The sequence below is a fragment of the Astatotilapia calliptera genome, chromosome 2 (assembly GCF_964374335.1).
Source record: "Astatotilapia calliptera chromosome 2, fAstCal68.1, whole genome shotgun sequence".
Lineage (NCBI taxonomy): Eukaryota > Metazoa > Chordata > Actinopteri > Cichliformes > Cichlidae > Astatotilapia > Astatotilapia calliptera.
Genome location: NC_137423.1, coordinates 29,418,913 through 29,436,739, shown reverse-complemented (window position 1 = coordinate 29,436,739; position 17,827 = coordinate 29,418,913). Strand labels below are relative to the sequence as shown.

General features: G+C 36.5%; 1 protein-coding gene and 1 long non-coding RNA gene across 2 annotated transcripts; both read left to right on the top strand.

Annotated features, from left to right (window-relative positions):
* The first annotated feature begins 2,667 nt into the window (after positions 1-2,667).
* Positions 2,668-5,569, top strand: LOC145431537 (uncharacterized). Its single transcript, XM_080307491.1, has 4 exons — positions 2,668-2,753; positions 3,482-3,739; positions 4,094-4,174; positions 4,591-5,569. The coding sequence occupies exons 1-4, from the start codon at positions 2,705-2,707 to the stop codon at positions 4,704-4,706; spliced, it is 504 nt and encodes a 167-aa protein (XP_080163617.1). The 5' UTR covers positions 2,668-2,704; the 3' UTR covers positions 4,707-5,569.
* Positions 5,570-6,344: 775 nt separating this feature from the next.
* On the top strand, positions 6,345-15,259 carry LOC113028343 (uncharacterized). The gene is made up of 5 exons (XR_013911883.1): positions 6,345-6,743; positions 12,755-13,069; positions 13,631-13,888; positions 13,977-14,102; positions 14,213-15,259. It is a non-coding gene; the product is annotated as an uncharacterized LOC113028343 (long non-coding RNA).
* The last annotated feature ends 2,568 nt before the right edge of the window (positions 15,260-17,827 follow it).

The following is a 17,827-nucleotide window of genomic DNA, read 5'->3' as shown; positions in this document are numbered from 1 at the left end:
TCTACCTCACTGCCACTTTCCCACGCTGTCAGTCTCAATACCGTCATCTTTACTCTAGTCCAATCATCTTCTTACTCACCTTCTTTGGGCTAATCAGTGTCCACTGCGCTCTTTATCATTCTCCTTTCCTCATTCATGCAGTTTTTTCAGCTTTTTACATGTGGCATATCATTAATATATATTTACATGTTATACAGTATATCAGCGCAAGGTCGAAGATTTGGTTTTGGCATTGGTGGGGACAGATGATTCAGCCACCGAACCCTGCCATGTTTCTTTTTTTTTTTTTGTCTTTGCTTCTTAATACAAAGAGGAGAAATATACTTGCCTACATATGCTATTCTACATGCTTTTAAACCATTTAAAATCACAATTCATAGTTTTATATGTGAATTATATAATGTTAAATTACTATTAAACAAATGACTAAGTATTTTAGACTTTAGTTTACCTCGGCCATATTCCATATAAATCAGGTATTCAAAAATAAAAATAGTTTCAAATACAATCATGACAATAAAAGAATATGACTTTAAGGACTTAACAACATTACTTCATATTATAGTACACCAACATCTCTTATACAAAACTACTCATATAAGATTACCACAAAGTAAAAGATCTCTCAGAAAAATTATGCAACATTTTAGGTAAACTACTGCCTCTATCAAATCTGTGAGCTGGGATTTTTTATTCTAAACATGAACTACTGTTACAGCAACAGACATGGACTACTGGTGCCCCACACAACAACTCAATGTCCACTATGTGAAGCAGCCAAACACATGCCTTCTCCTTTCGTTAGCTGAGATAAACTTCTGGCATATTTGTTTTACATCTATACTGTCCAGTCTCTCCTGGTGGACAGGTTATTCATGGTTACATACAATTTTAGACTGATGTGGGCCAAGCCTAGCACATACTTACCAACTTTGAGACCTCAGAATTAGGGAGACATTCAAAAGGGCTGTTGGGGGTTGGGGGGTGGGAGTGGTATACATATACACAAAAAACTTGAATCTTACAGTGTTTATTTATCAAATAAAATAAGTTAAATGTCACTGTTATTATTGTCCGGCCGGAAACAGGCCGGGGGTGTCCAAATTCTGAAGCTGCGTCCACCAGAGGACCCGGCCTTCGCAGTCATGGGCCGGGTCCTCCATTTTTTTCCTGAATTATGAAGAAATATGGGCCCCAGTTGGGCAGCACGTAGTGTGGGCTGCCCATAATAAGCAGAGAGGGTTCCACAGTGGGGCCAATTGTACATATAGTAGTATTTCCACACTCTAAGGCAGGGGTATTAAACTAAAATTTGAGGAGGTCCAGTTGGAGAAAATCTTCTCAAGCAGAGGTCCGGGACACGTCCTCCCTGTCAGGAGCACGTTGTTGGGCGGTGAAAGAACTGGTTAAGATCCTTGTGGATTGATCATATTGGGCTCTGAGACTGCTAATTTTCTGGGACCTGAGTTCAGACTTGGGTGGGTATGATTGTTCAAAGGCTTTGTGCTTTGCCTCATAGTGGCGTTTGACATTGCCACTTTTAATCAGTGCCACGGTTTCTGAACATATGAGACACACTGGTTTGCTGCTTGCGGCTGGAGGAATGAACATATATGCGTCGGTCCATTCAGTCTTGAAAGTTCTATTTTCTCTTTTTTGAAAGCGCCATAGTTGTTTTACCTCTTGTGACTCCACCTCACGTCTTGTCTCCCTGTATCGTTTATCGCCTCGCTTGTCATTCGCCTCTCACCGTCTCTTTCCTCTGTCTGTCTGTGTCTGCATTCAGCGGTGCGATCGCCTTGAATGCACAGATTTGATTGGCTAAGTAGTGTCACGTGGGTGGCTTAACTCGCACTCGCTTGGTTTGTATGTTCCCTGGTCTAATACAATGTAATGTTACCGCTTAAAATTGAATCGCCCCATCAAAATTAAATATAATTTAATATTTTGTTAACTATAGGTCCGGGTCCACATAGGATGGCGTCTGGGTCCGGACTCGGACACCGGTCCGCCTGTTAGTGACCCCTGCTCTAAGGCTACGTCCACACTAGCCCCGATAAATTTGAAAATGGTGCTTTTGTCTGAAACGCCAAAATGGAGAAAGAAAAGATGTGTTTTCAAATGACAACGTATTAGTGTGGACATGGCCTAAGTGTGGGCTGCCTTACATGAGCCCCTAAGATGTGCCCCACATTTCACACTAATATACAGTACAGTACTTCTGATATTGAACATAAAATACTTTTGGTTTTAAACAAGTATTTTCAACATCATGAACAGAAAGCGAAAATATAACATGAATGCAGTCAGTTATAAATAAGTTGCGTAACCGTGTCGCCTCAGTGAAGACATAAAGTCAGACTATTTAAAAATGTGTTGATTATCAAAAAGTAATCCAGTGCAACCAATGATATGAAGCGAAAATGAAACCTTTATAAATAATTCCGAAATCTTTTCCCCCTAATTGTCTATATTTATTTGTGTTTGTGGGGCCAAAAAAAGAAACAAACAAACAAAAGAAAAGAAGTTGTTAAGTACAACATCAATGAAACCTGACACCAAAATTTTTAAGAATTCTTCTCTGAGGCTAATCGCTAACAGGGCACCCTGGAGCCTGTTCAGACCAGCACACACACGCCTGTTTCTGAGTAAAAAACTTTGAAAGCTGCAGACTGTATCAACAAAGGCTGAACACTGAGCAGACATGGAAGCTGTAGCTGGACTGTTGTTGATGTTGTTCGGAGTTTCTCATGGTGAGCTACAAAACTTGCTTAATACCTAATCTTATAACAATGAGATGTTTTGCAGCCACGGAATCTAGTACAGTCCATAAAATAAGTTTGGAACAAAAAGAACAACAACAACAAAAGACAAATTTTTCCAGCTTGCTTGGCCTGCTTTTCTTTAAACATTAATGTGCCATTCTGAGATCATTGAATATGCAGTAAACACATATAAGTAAATACAACTATGACAAATTACCTCATTAAACAACTGTTCTATTTCATACCAGACATTTTTACTTTTTTTCTTGTAGAAAAGTACAGGCTACTTAAAACATTTGATGATGGTGTGGTAAGGCAACATGCACAGCTGCAGAGTCTAAACGCTACAGCAGCTAAATACAATTCAGACATTTGTTTTGTCGTTTGGAAAATTGCAATTTTCCAGCTAGGTTTTGTAAATTTTCATCTTGATGAATATCTGCACAAGGAAACTAGAGCTGCTAACTTACCTCAAACTATGTTTCAGTCACAGACCTGTATAATACGTATCTGTTCACAAATAAAAGCTTTACATTAATGGACTTAAACTGACAATCGTCAGAAAATGTAACCACAGTCCTTCTGGCAGGGACTACAAACTAAAATCCACAAGTTCCCGTGGACAATTTTCAGATATATTTTTTTGCTTTCCCAGTTATTCATTGGAGACCAAAATCCTGTCACGGTATCAGAATTGATCTGTGTGTTTCTCTCAGCTCCTGTGTCCTCTGTCCTGCTGGTCTCTGAGTGTCTGTCCCAGGGAGAGATGAGGGCGTCCTGCTCCTCTGAGGGAGGGGACAGTCCTCAGTACAGCTGGACTCTGGATGGACGCACACTGACAGATGCTGAGCTCCTTTCTGGAAATAATGAGACTAACATCATCACTCTGAAACAGCACGTCTCAGGACATCTGGTCTGCTCAGTCAGTAATAACGTCAGTGATGTCTTCAAAGAAGAGAGGATATCTACCTCTGGTGAGTGAGGTCTTTGTAAATAATATCTGATAATCACTCAGCAATTGATATGCTCACTTTGTATATCTTTAGCAAATTACGTGGGTTTCTTTGCTCATAGGCTTTATTTTCATTAACTGCACTTCAGTCATCAGGACACAGATATCAGAGTGTGTGCATAAAACTAATAACACTGTGTGTACTGAACCAGCAAAGAGTTCTGTGGGTAAGGAAAAAGAAACTGCCATCAGAGATGAATCATGATGGATTAGTAAGTGAAAACTAAGTAGATCCAATGAAATCAGTTTTTTCATCTTTTGTTGTCTTTTATCTTTGAAACATGCAATTTGTCATTGATTGGTGGTGGACTCTCAGCTCTGGTAATTTTCATGGCTGTGGGTGCAGTTATCATCTGCTCAGAGAAAAAGAAAAACGACAAACGCCTAAAACAAAACGGTAACAAACATCTTTTTTTTCTTTCTCCCATTACTCAGGTCGCTCTTTTTTGCATTTTTTAAGAAGATAAACAGAATAATTGAGCACTTTTAAATAGTTTTTTTTTTATTCTTGCTAAGAGTTTATTGATATCTGTTATGTGTCAGTTAAATATGCAAGTATTGTTAACCAACTACCTTTAACACAAAGTGTTTGAAAGCAATTTTGCCCAGCTTTGTAAAGCTCAAAGCTCCCAAAAGAATGTTAAAAGTCATGTTTTATTTATTTATTTATCTATGTAAAATGCAAATCATTTTGCATCTTTGTGGTAAAACGAACTTTTTCCATACAGTGACATTTTTTGACTATTAGCAAACAGTTTCATAGAACATGAAAAATTCTTTAATCATTCACTGACTCTATTTGCTGCTCTGCAGAGAATGGAAATGGCCAAGAAGTCTATGCTAATGTTGGTGTTGTGGCAGGTGAAGCAAAGGGAGAAAATAGCAGAGCTGGAGTTAATCAAGTTTTCAAAATGAACTTGCCAGACTGAAACAACAGGAGATGGTTTTGTTTATGCTAACATCCAAAATATGCACGATAATTTAAGCGGTCACTACTTTTATATAGACTGCATCACCCAAAGTCCATGGACGGAGGAGGTGATGCCAAGATGCCTAGAGGTCTTTCAGTTAATGTGATTTCCCATCGTACAAATATAAACCATCAAGGATCATGCTTATTGATTTATTAATTTATCTTATTTTCACTGTATTGTGCAAAATGGTTCTGTTGTTAGGGAACCTCTGCATTTACTGTTACACTACTACTGTGACTGTTTTCCACACTATTTTTAAATAATTACATTTAAAATCATTACACTTTGTAAAAAATTCAGTGCAGAAAAAGTTTTGGTCATTGATAAAAGATCTGAATGCCCACAGCTGACTTTTCAGTTACAGAAGAAGAGAACACGTTATATTAAAGTTTTGTAGTTGTATTTTTTCTTTGATATCTGCATAATAAATTTTACAGTCGAAACAAAAATAATTTCCTAACTTATTTAAGTACGGTTGTGGTGGGTTGTGGTAAGTGGTGTCACTGCAGGAGAGGGAGCACCTGAACAGCATCCGCAATCACCCTTCACCAGCTTAAAGTCTGTGTTATAACTGTTGTCATTGCTGTTGGTGGTGATGTGTGTGGCTGGCAGCTGTAGAGCTGCAGCCATGTGTTTGTGACAGCAACCGTGAGAGAGTAAAAGTGTCAATAAAGTATGCTGAAAAGCATGTTCATGTATGAATCATCAAATCTGCTGTGGTATGTTTACAACAGTTTAGTTCAAATTTATGTAACATTACTTCATAATGTATGTCATCTCAAGAAACATTACACAATAAAACCTGCCAGCATCATATATTTGAATCTCAGACTGTGTTGATTTTTTATCATAGAGATCACAATAACAATATTGATTATATTCTGTCATTTAGGGAAGTTACGTGACCTGCATCTTGTCAACTTAATTGTATTTTCAATTAGCTCAGAGCCAGTTTACCACAGAACCCTTTAGGTAAGAAGATCTTTGACACTGTATTACAAGCTCAGTCTCAATTCAAATATCATCAAAATACAAAAACTCAGAATAAGATTTATGCAGCTTAACTCTGCTTCTACAGTCATGTTGAAGCTGAAGATGAAAAACTAGATACAAAGAAACTGTCAGCATGGTTAGAGTGGTGTAGTCTCTCCTTTTTTCTGCTTGTCATCAGAAAACATCTGTGGCATATTTACATATAAAAATTAAACTGTTAACCTGATCTAGGGCATATAGATTTTAGGAATTAATGTGTAAATAGTGTTCTTAAAGAGAACTTTATAAAAATGTCACAAAGTAAAATGGCCTGTATTTGTATAGCGCTTTACTTGGTCCCTAAGGACCCCAAAGCGCTTTACACGTTCAGTCATCCACCCATTCGCACACTGGTGATGGCAAGCTACAATGCAGCCACAGCCGCCTTGGGGCGCACCGACAGAGGAGAGGCTGCCAGACACTGGCGCCACCAGACCCTCTGACCACCACCAGTAGGCAACAGGTGAAGTGTCTTGCCCAAGGACATACGACCAAGACTGTCTGAGCCGCGGCTCGAACCGGCAACCTTCCGGTTACAAGACGAACTCCCAACTCTTGAACCACGATCGCAACAAAGTAGATAACGCTTCTTTCTCTACCAAAGATGTTATGTGAAAATACAGGCTTTCATATATTTTCCTTACGTACAGCTACACTGTAATATTTGTTCATTTGTAGAATATATCAAATAATATACTCTGGACTGAAAATCTTTATTGAATCTCTCCCTCGTTCTCTCTGGCTCTTTTTAGTGAAATTCTAGCAGCTTAATATCAGATATGACCACCATTATTCTTCAACACAGTATGAACTCTGTTAAGTAAATCTTCTTGAAATTTCTTTAAGTAGCTTTCAGGAATAGTTATCCAGGGTTCTTCAAGGACATTCGACGCTCTTCTTTGAAAGTTGGCTGTGATTTCTGCTGTTCTTTCAAGATAATCCTACACTGCTTAAATAATGGTGAGTTGCAAGTTTTGGGGAGGCCAAACCATGACTGTCCAGTCCTGGGTCAGTAACCCAGAGTTTGGATTTATTTTATTATTATTATTATTAATCTGTGACTTCATGGTTTATGATTACTAGTGTTTTGGTTTCTGTTTAAGCACTCTAGTCTTTCTTTGCTCTGGTAATTCTAGTTTTTTAAGTTTTGTTCTGGTGCCCCCATGTTTAGTCTATGTTTAGTTCTGTCCTCCTGTTTGTCTTGTTCCCCAGTCAGTAGTGTCTCATGTCACTCCTGTCCCTGTACTCAGTGTTCTCTCTGTTCAGTATCTAGTGTGGGTCTCTGTGTCTGTCATGTACTTCCTGTTTTATTTTGACTGTTCTGCTCTATGTTCAGCCTCTGTTCCCCGTCTGGTCTGTGTAATTAGTACCAGCTGTGTTTCCCTTCTCTCCCATTTCTTGATTAGTTAGATTACTCCGTCCATCCCAGTTTATATGTTCTGTTTCCCTGTTTTGACACCCAAGTTTGTACAGCACAATAAAGCTGCCTTGTATTATTGGGAATAAAGAGAGCTCAGTTTTTATCATATTAAGAAAAACTGTTTTGTTTCTCCTAGTGAATACTTTGAATTGATCCTTTAACATCTGGTATCTAAATATTTCTGAGCTGCTGCCCATCAGTTCAAGGTCCACAGTTACTCCGGAAGGAAGCAAAACAAAAACAAAAAGAATTTAAATATTTATTTAAAACAAACATATTTTTTCTGGATCTGTTTGTATCAGTTGAAGTAAATAAATTATATGCAAAATTTATATAAGTCTGTGAGTAAAACACAGAGATCTGACAACAACACTAAAGAACATCTAAATATTAGTTTAATTGAACTTACCTAATTAGCTTATCCTAATAATGCGATGCATTGTGTTTGTTACTTAAGATGATGTGACGGAAAGGAAAAAGTAAGTGATAAGAACTGCGGACATGACCAGACTTACTCTGTGACCTGCCTTTGTTTAATTTCTGTTTGCTCGATGGGGAAGTTCACACACGAATCCCACAGGCAGGTTAGGGTTGGGGTGGCTGGTGCCAGTCACAAATCTGGATAAATGGTGAACGTTGCATCATGTCAAATATGGTAATATGTCAAACACATATCACTTGTGTCAGGGGCCGTGTTAACAGCAACCTGTAACAGAACAGTAACAAATATCTTAGAGGTGAAGTATGTGCAGAAACAACAGCAGTGTGTGAAAATGATGAGAATGATTAATGTGTTACTGATTTCAGAACTGTATTAAGAGTGGTGAGAATAACATTTCTGCTGTGAGAATTGTGCAAATGCAATCAATAAAAACTGTAATATCAATTTAGTTAAGCTGTTACACACACTTCAAACCTACCTGACCCCTGTGAGGATGCCACCTACAAATATGTCACTGCAATAATTCAGAACAAATAATCTGGCAAAACTTAATAAGTGTAATTTCCCAATTTCAGATTGATGACAGAATATGGGAAAGCATTGTTTTTATGATATTCCTGTAAACATCAGTGCAAAAATGCTTTGAAGCTGTATAATTCTTAATCACTGGAGGGCGCCATTATCTAAAAATTGAGCTGATTCCATTATGAATTCAGTGTTCAGGTTTTAAAATCAAATGTTACATTTCAAACCCAGTTTGGCTTAACTATGTTTTTGTTGAGTGAGTCAGGGGTGACAGAAGAATAGCAAGAAGAGTGAGACATGCTATGATTTATGGTTTGGATCTGGATGTTAAGATCTTCAATGGTAGTAACCCGAATGTACAAGACTCAAAATAAGTATATCAGAGGGAACAGCTCAGGTTGAGGATTTTGGAGACAAAGTTAGAGAAGCAAGTCTGAGAGGGTTTAGACATGTGGTGAGGTTTTTAAATACTGGAGAGGTGTAATCGAGGGTGCTGAATATCGAGCTGCCAGGCAGGAGGAAAACAGAAAGCCTGCAGAAGTTGATAATCTACCGTGGTGACCTCTAGAGGGAGCAAACAAAAGAAGATGAAAAAGCTGTGGTTTTCCTGATCTGCCCAGGCAACTAATATATAATATCAGAGATTATATTTCAATCTCCACACACATATTCTGCTTTGGATTTCTTCTTTCAGCATCTATTTTCCTCAAAATACTGTATCATATACAGATGTAATAGTTTGAACGCACCCACATTGCCTAAACTATTTTTATTAAAAATTAAAAGCAAAAAAATAAAACATCAAAAGGCATTGTGTACCCTGTGCTCATCAGTCTACATTTTAAACATAGACATAAACATAGAGCAGGAGCACAATATAACCAAGAAGAGTTATTGAGAGACTCTGTGTAATAAAAGCTACATGCATATTTGTGATTTGAATGGTGACACTTTTTTTGTGTTTCACTTCTTTCTGTGTGCAGTGATGGTAACAGTTGCTGTGCAATGACATTGATGTCTCCTTTTATGGAGAAACCTAACATGAGACCTCGACACACAGAAATTTGGTACATTTCAAAACCACTGAAAAACACAACAATCATTAATGCCTGTGAAAGTGTTTCAAGGTTTGACAGGTAAAAATAATTGACTGTTTTTCATTAAATTGGTAGGCAGCTTCTTTCTTTTGTCTCTCTTTGCAGCTCTATTGTAGTCACATCCTGCCTGGTCAGTGTTCACACGTTCTTCCACCAACAGGAAACATGGTCAGTGTAGGTTGTGCCTTTTTACATCTTGGTAAAGTAGAAGAGTTTGTCTGAAAGCTGCCTGCTGAATAGGCTGAATGGAGAAGAAACACAGAAGCTGTGTTTGTGTAGGTGATGCTGATATCATATTATTATTTTATATTACTGATGATGCTATTATTGCATCATATCTGTGGTGAGCTGTATTTAATTGTTTGAAATATGCAGCAGCTGGGGTAATAAGTGTTGTCACTGAATCGATGATAATATTATCTTTAGTGTTCTGCAGCTTAAAGGTTGAGCTACACTTATGATAAATTTATACAAAAATAAAATTCATTATAAGTTTTCCTTGGATTTAAAGTTGCCTGGATATTAAATGAAAGCTCTCTTTGCTACAATCTCCACTGATGTTTGTGGATGATTACTATTTACACTTATCACATGTAAGGGATCACTCGGACAGCTGAAAACTGTACCAGCACGCATTGAACAGTGAGAAAAGATGGAAGCTGTGCTTGGATTGATGATTGTTCTACTGGGAGTTGCTCAGGGTGAGTTTTTCAGCATTTGAGATGCAACACTTTTATAATGTAAAAATCTTATATATCAACAGTGTGTTTTGAAGCCATGGCATGTGTTAGTACATTTGACTACTTGAAAACAGCCAAAGGATCTCTTGTCTTTTATTTGTTTATAAGTTCAGCTTATTTACAGTATGCACTTAAGGTAAAAACAAGCAGTGCTGAGTTATAGTCATGTTGGCAAATACAGATTTCCAACATGACTAATGTGTTCATCAGTTACAGTAGCGGTATGATGCAGTAGTGTTGAGTGATATATTTTTTAAAGTTTTTAACTGGAAAAAATATAGCTGCAGATAAATGGAGAAATTCTTTACTTTGTGCATTCATTTTTAGAATTTAGGCAGTTTTTGTTCATCCTTGCTGCACAAAACCAACTTCTTCTTCAACTTCTTCTTCTTGTAGTTTTTGTGGTTGAAATGGAATTACCTCATAATGGAATCTTTTTACCTATTTTCTTTTTCCCACATCTAAGGATGTTTACTTTTCCAACTAAATGTTAAAACTTTAAATTAAAATTTCGTAAGGTACAAAAAGTAGCTTGGTTTATTCAAAATTTTATTGCCATGATTTCATAATTGTAGTTGTCATAGGTGACATACACACTGTTTACTTACCAAATTGCTTTAGTAGTACTCTATTTTCTGCACTATAAGGCACATTTAGAATGCTTACATTTTCTCAAAAATCAGCAGTGCGCTTTATAATCCGGTGCGCCTCATGTATGAATTCTGGTTGTGCTTACTGACCTCGAACCAATTTTATGTGATAAACCGTTCTCAAAAATCTGTCAAAAAGATTTTTAGTACGACTTTGGTAAGCTACGAAGCCGCACTGCTGTCGGAGCATTATGGATAACATAGTCAGGAGCCTCACGGAGTCTGTTCAGGTCCTAAAGATAAATGAACACTGGGCCATCACTGGGAGTTAAAAACCTTCTAAATGCTTTCATCTTTAATATAATGATCAGCATTGCTGCTTTACCAGGTGTAACAATTAAGTTCAAAATCGAGGCATCCATGAAAACAGAATTTATTAAATTTAATGGAGTTAGAAGTTAGCAGGGAGTTAGCTCGCTAGTTTCCACCTAAACAGGATATACCATGTTCTGACTGAAAGATTTCGTAAACAAATTAAGACGTATAGCTCTGCTATCACTTCCGACATAAATGAAGAGAGAAACTAAACAGCAGTGACGTTTGTAATGTACAGAGATGGGCAGTAACTTCCAGTCAGAGAATGTTGCATATAATTAAATTTTTGCTAGATGCATAAAGTTAAAAGATTAAAACTAACAAAACAAGTTTTAAAAAGAGACTTTTCCATTTGGTTACATTTTGTATGATGGATTATGTAGAAAAAGTAGAATTGGGCTGAAAGATCTATCGCTTTATCACCTATTCAGGTTGTAAATTGTGTTTTTAAAAAGTAACTAAGTAATTAATTACTTTTGAAAATAAGTAATCAGTAAAGTAATGGGATTACTTTTGGGGGGAAGTAATCAGTAATTAGCTACTGATTACTTTTTTCAAGTAACTTGACCAACACTGGTAATGTACACTATATAAATGGTGTATATAGACAAAGGCATCTCTTAATATTTGAATTCAGGTGTTTTCGGTTACATTGCCGCAGGCATATTAAATCAAGCACCATACAGCCCACTTTTACAAACATTTGTGAAATAATGCAAAGCTTTAAAGGACTCCATGAATTGATCAAATAATGAAATAATACAATAAATCAAAATTCAAAGTATAAAACTAGGGACAAAAATTTTATAAAAAATAAAATGAATTGCAAATAGCAGTAGTAAAAAGACGAAACATAGCTATCAAGTTGAAGCCTTCAATTTGTGTTTGTCTCATATGATTCTAATTACAGATGTAGGCCTGTCGCTGGTATTATTACATAGAGTAATGATGTGAAACCTTTCAAGTATAAAACTAGGGACTGCTCTCACTTCCAACATAGATGAAGACAGAAAACTAAACAGCAGTGACTTTTGTAGGGTTACTAAAGTTGGGCTGGTTGGTATATAATGATTTGCTACATGATCGCTAGTGACACAGCTATGTTAGCACAACATAAACACAGTGAAGCTAGAGGACGAATGCTAACTTTTTTCCACTCAATAAAAGTTAACGTGAGGGTTCCCGATGGTATTCGGACAAATGCAATCGCATGGCAGGATGCTATAAACAGACCAAACTTCAGTCAGGAGAACAACTGAGATAACCCATCCACAATAAAGGTTAGTCATTAATATACTGCAACAACACAGGAATAGAGCAGCTGAAAGAAGATTCAACATTCATGAATCAATGGTACGGAAATGGAAGAAGCAAGAAGAATGAGTTGAGCAAAATTGACTTATCTGACGCTTATCTGCCTTATGTATGAAAACAGACCCGTTCGGGGACAGTGCACCTTATAATCCAGTGTGCCTTATGATCTGAAAATATGGTATATTTAGTCGTTAAGATATCTCTAAATTTTGGACTTTACTACTGTAACGTTGCAAGTTTGTTGCAAAGTTTGTAGTGACCATGTTTGCAGTGACCGTGTACTGGTGCCTCTATTACCTGTGACATATAAGACACAATGCCAGGTATAATACCTTGTTTTTACACGTTATAACCAATTAACCCACTGTGAGTGAAATATTCAGAATTATTTTTTAATTGCTTCAGTGCTGCTTAATATCTTTTTTATTGTTGTTGTTTTTTTTACAAAAATATTTTTTGAATTTGCAGGTGTGGAAACTTACTGTGATGGCAGACAGGATGGAGCTCAGTGTTATGGAGCTTTGGGAGGAGCTGTGGACATCCAGCTGATGGACAGCACCTCAGAATTACCTAGATACCAATTATTAAAGAATTCTTTAAAAATATTAGATGTGAAAAATAATCAGGTTAATATGATAGGAAACAGGTCTACCATTATTCCCAGTAATGGAACATTTAGGCTCAATAACCTGAGCAGCAATGACAGTGGTAATTATAGCCTTAAGACCTTTGATTCAGATGGAAAATCATCAGGCCAGCGGACTTTCAAGTTGATCTTTCAAGGTAATTTTTTCCATTTCAAGAAATGACTACAATTATTATATATAGTGCTTAACAAATGTATAAAAACATCAAACATTTTAAACTTTATAGATAAATACTTTATAGTGTTTAAAATATAATTTGGATTAAAGGGCTAATAAATATTGGTGCATGAAAAATCATAGAAACATAAAAAATATATTTGCTAATCATCAATAATGTTTATTTAAGGCAGGTGTGGTATAAACGTTGCATTAGATGGTAGCCTAATAAATGTGTTAAGCCCTGTAAATGTAACATTATTTTGGGTAATCTACATAACATATCATCTTATATAATATATCTCATATTCTGTGTGGTATAGATGGTCCTTTACTTTACAACATAAACAGCTTGAGGCAACTGTTGTTGTGATTTGTTGCTATTAATAAAATTAGATTAGATTAGACTGAATTTGAATATTTAATTGAAAATTCTAAATTTAACTGTATTTTGTGGCTACAATTCTCTTCCTTATATACTATTAAGAATGAACAGTTCTGACATATAATATCAAAACTCATCTGTGTGTGTTTCTCTCAGCTCCTGTGTCCTCTGTCCTGCTGGTCTCTGAGTGTCTGTCCCAGGGAGAGATGAGGGTGTCCTGCTCCTCTGAGGGAGGGGACAGTCCTCAGTACAGCTGGAGTCTGGATGGACGCACACTGACAGATGCTGAGCTCCTTTCTGGAAATAATAAGAGTAACAACATTATTCTGAAACAGCACGTGTCAGGACATCTGGTCTGCTCAGTGAGAAATCATGTCAATAGTGTCTCCAAAGAACAAAGGATATGCACTTGTGGTGAGTAAGAACATGATGCAAAAATATCTTAAGAGTTATGAGTTTTACATTTGTTATAAATTATTGAAACAGCAAATGAATTCCTCAGGATTCATATTCATTAACTGCACTTTATCTGATGGGACACACATTACAAAGTGGGTGCTTGCAACCAAAAATACCCTGTGTATTAAACCAACAATGGGCCCTATAAAAGTCTCTGACACCCCTCTAGGTAAGGAATCAATCCTCTAGTAGTATCACTTACTCCAATGGTAACTCAGTTATACATAAGTGAACCTGGTCAAAGCTCTAATTTAATGTGATATTTGTGTCTCTGAACAGATAACTCCTTACTTTTATGTGGTTTGAGAGCAGTGATGGGAATTCTCTTATTAATTGGGATTTTCATCTACTTTGCTTGGAAGAAAAAGAAAACTGAAAAAGCTGAAGTCTCTGCTGTCCCACAAATGATGGACTATCCAGACAACTCTGTTCTGATGGTTGAAATGAGAAGTTCTACTTCTTGCAATGTGTAGTGTCAACTTTGATCTACTGACATTTCACATCTCTGTGCGTGTGAAAATAACACTTAGATGACACGTATCTCTTGTTTTTATTCACTAATCATGTTTTACATTTACACAGCTTACACTGAATTACCATGAGAAGGTCTGAGTATCTTATGCATTTGTATTCTGTGGAAACTAATATAACAAATGTTGTAACTATAAGTAGAGTAATCTTTTAATCTGAGACATTTTTTGGCCTAAAATCAAATACATATTACATAATTGCAAATAGAAATAATCAACCCACCAGAAACTACTGTTTGTACTAAACTGAATTTGAGCACTGTTGCAAGTGGTTGAAATCAACATCACTGATTCATACTGTGTACTTTTCTTTTGTTATTGCTACACTGTAACAATATATTTGCAGGACAGGTTTATTTATTGCTGCGTTTTCTTGCTTACCTTGTGTATCTGTCTGGTTCTGCCTTTTCTGTGTTTCCTTAACTTTCTGTCTTTGTGTCAAGCTCATATGTCATAGTCTAGGTATTAATGTTAGTCATTTCCTGTTTTAATTTGCCATCCCTTGTGCTTTGTGTTCTGTTTTGTTTCTCTTATTTCATTAGCCTGGGATAAGTGTCTGTACTCCCACCTCTTGCCTGTTCCCTCATCTTCCTATATGTTCATGTATGGCCTCAGTCTCATTTAGTTTCATGTTCTGTTCTTCCTCTAGACAGTGTGCCTCTTGCTGTGTGTTCTGCTGTTCATGTGTCCTACCAAGTAAACCTAGTTCATTAGTTCCTGTTTCTACCTTGATTGAATTATTCTATTCTGTATTTTAGTTTTTGTTCATTTAGCAATAAAGCTGTTTTGAGTTTAACTTCTGTCTTTGCGTCCTAACCTTCCTGCTACACAGCCAGTGACATGTGACACAGGAAGCATGATGTTTAGAGTGTGAAACAATAGCACAGTGTGACTGTCCATATCTTATCAAGATGTACAGTTTCAGAGCTTCTGCTTATAAGCAGATATGTCCACTTGCTTAGCCAAGTTTTGTTAAATTCAACCAGCAATTTTGTAAACAAAACATCTCAAAACCTTTGTTTTTAAATGGATACATGGACTGATACTGTGATGAGGTCAGAAACTGCAATAGATTTCAAACTTGTAGATGACTACTGTAAAACTGTTAACTATTAAATAGGTCAGTCCAAGAAAGCGTTGATGATAAAGAGTATTCTTATTGTTACAGCAAGTGTAAAATACCCTAAAAAACCTTTTATTGTCAAGAGCTGTTTATTTTGGGTTCCTCTAATACATTTAGGGCCTTTGAGGTAGTGCAATAAAAACTACATTCAATAAAATCACTTTAAACAGAATATGGTCAGACAAAGCTTTAAATGGCCAAAAAAAAACCCAATGAAAGCAGCATTATTTATATGTGTCAATGGAAGGAGCCATTATGTGAGATATTTACAATAGTTGTCTTGGTGTTATGCCTCCAATGTTCAGGTCTTAAAATGAAACGAGAAGCACTCAGAGTGTGCAAACCTCTACTAAGGCATTTACTTTGAAAGGAATAGTATTGTACTCAATTTGTTTACATTTATTCCTTTAAATGTTTTTGAAAAGTTTGTAGTACAATAAAATGGAATAGAGTAGACCGTTTTTGTCATTGTACATGTACAACCTAATTGCGGGTGCCCCACGCCACCTGTACAGGAATAAAATGAAGATAAGATGAAGAGAACGTGGTAATGGAGGATTTTTAGTGACTTATCAACCACAGCACATTCACCATTGGAGGTTTCACAAGCAACAAGATGAGTAATGAGAAACCTAAGCCAACTCCACCCTTCCTTGCATAGCCTAGGTGTGGGGGGTCTGGGTGGAGGCACAGGAGAGACACATAGCTACTCTCAGCTCATGCTTGAAGGTGACAGTTTGTGGCAATAATGTTCACTCTGTTGGGTTGTCAGGACAAGTGCACAGCAAAATCTCCAGTGTTAAATTAACACTAGAGAGTGTCTATATGGGTCCATACCTCTGAGTGTTAAATACAACACTGTTGAGTGTTAAATTAACACTTTTGACAGTGTTATATGTTTAAAAGTAACCTAGTCAATTTTGAAGATTAACAATGGCTAACACTGAGCAGTGCTGATTTTCTAACACTGGAATATTTCTAACATTTTGAGTTATTACTTTTAAAATATTTTAACTCAGTTACTAACTCAGTTACTTTTTTGAAGAAGTAACTAGTAACTAATGCCACAACAACCATGCCACGTTCACAGCCACAAAATCAGCTTTCTTACGTATTTGAATGCTCAGTTTGAACTTCAGCAGGTAATCGTGATCATGTCTACTGTCGTGTTGGTTGGTTAGATTTGTGTTAACTGGAAGAAACCAGCAGAATAAGGCTTAGAGAGGGGTGGCCATCTGCCGCAACCAGTTGAGGGCGAGCAGATGAAGACAGGACAAAAACACACTGTAGAAGAGAGCCAGAGATTAACAATAACTAATAATTAAATGCAGATTGGTGTAGAAACACATTGTGGAATAATGTCTGGAGTGGTGGAGATATGCTCTGGAGAGAATAAGAGTGAAATTCAGTAGAAACAAGACATAATACATGTGTGTGGATGTCAGGGAGATGGGTGAAAAGGTAAAAATGCAACAAGAAAAGGTAGTGATAGTGGATGAATTTAAATAACAAAAAATCAAAGCAACAGACAATGCATTAGAGAGGTAAGGAAGAGAGTGGTGGCAGGTTAAACTGGGTGGAGATGAGTGTCTGGGCTGATATGTTACAGAAGAATAGTAGCATAAGTGAAAGGGAAGCTTTATGAGATTATAGTGAGACCTGCTATGATGCATGGTTTGAAGAGTGTGCTGTTGTCAAAAAAACAAGAGACAGAGCAAATTTAATGTTTTATTTCCTTTTTCTTACTTTAGTCTGGCTTCCTTCATATATATATATATATATATATATATATATTTATCTTCATCAGTACAGACTTATAATATATGGGAAGAGCACAATACAATCAATACGAATAATAGCTCGATTATGTAACAGCTACATGTGTACTTGTGGTTTTGTATGGTGACTATTAATGCTGATTGACTTCATTTTATTCATTATTAGAATCTACTTGCATGCACATAACCTTAACACACAAAACTTCAGCAACACAACGATCGTGAATGTCTGTGAATGTGTTCTGAGGTTTGAAGTATTCTATTTTTTAAATGTATTAAACAATATATATATATGGCTTTATTATACAGCGTATTTTTGTCATTTCTGTGTTCAATTAGCTTCAAACTGGATATAAATCAGTTGTAAATATTAAAAGTACTTTTGAGAATTGGGTTTCTCTGACATACATCTTGCCTGGTCTGAGTTCACACATTTTTATTTGAAGCCGGTCACCAACAGGAA

Bases quoted from the DNA above. Each gene is read 5' to 3' on its own strand.
- LOC145431537 (XM_080307491.1), top strand. From the start codon at position 2,705: ATGGAAGCTGTAGCTGGACTGTTGTTGATGTTGTTCGGAGTTTCTCAT. The intron at 3,740-4,093 runs GTGAGTGAGGTC...GTGGACTCTCAG, and splicing joins AGAGAGGATATCTACCTCTG to CTCTGGTAATTTTCATGGCT. The intron at 4,175-4,590 runs GTAACAAACATC...GCTGCTCTGCAG, and splicing joins CAAACGCCTAAAACAAAACG to AGAATGGAAATGGCCAAGAA.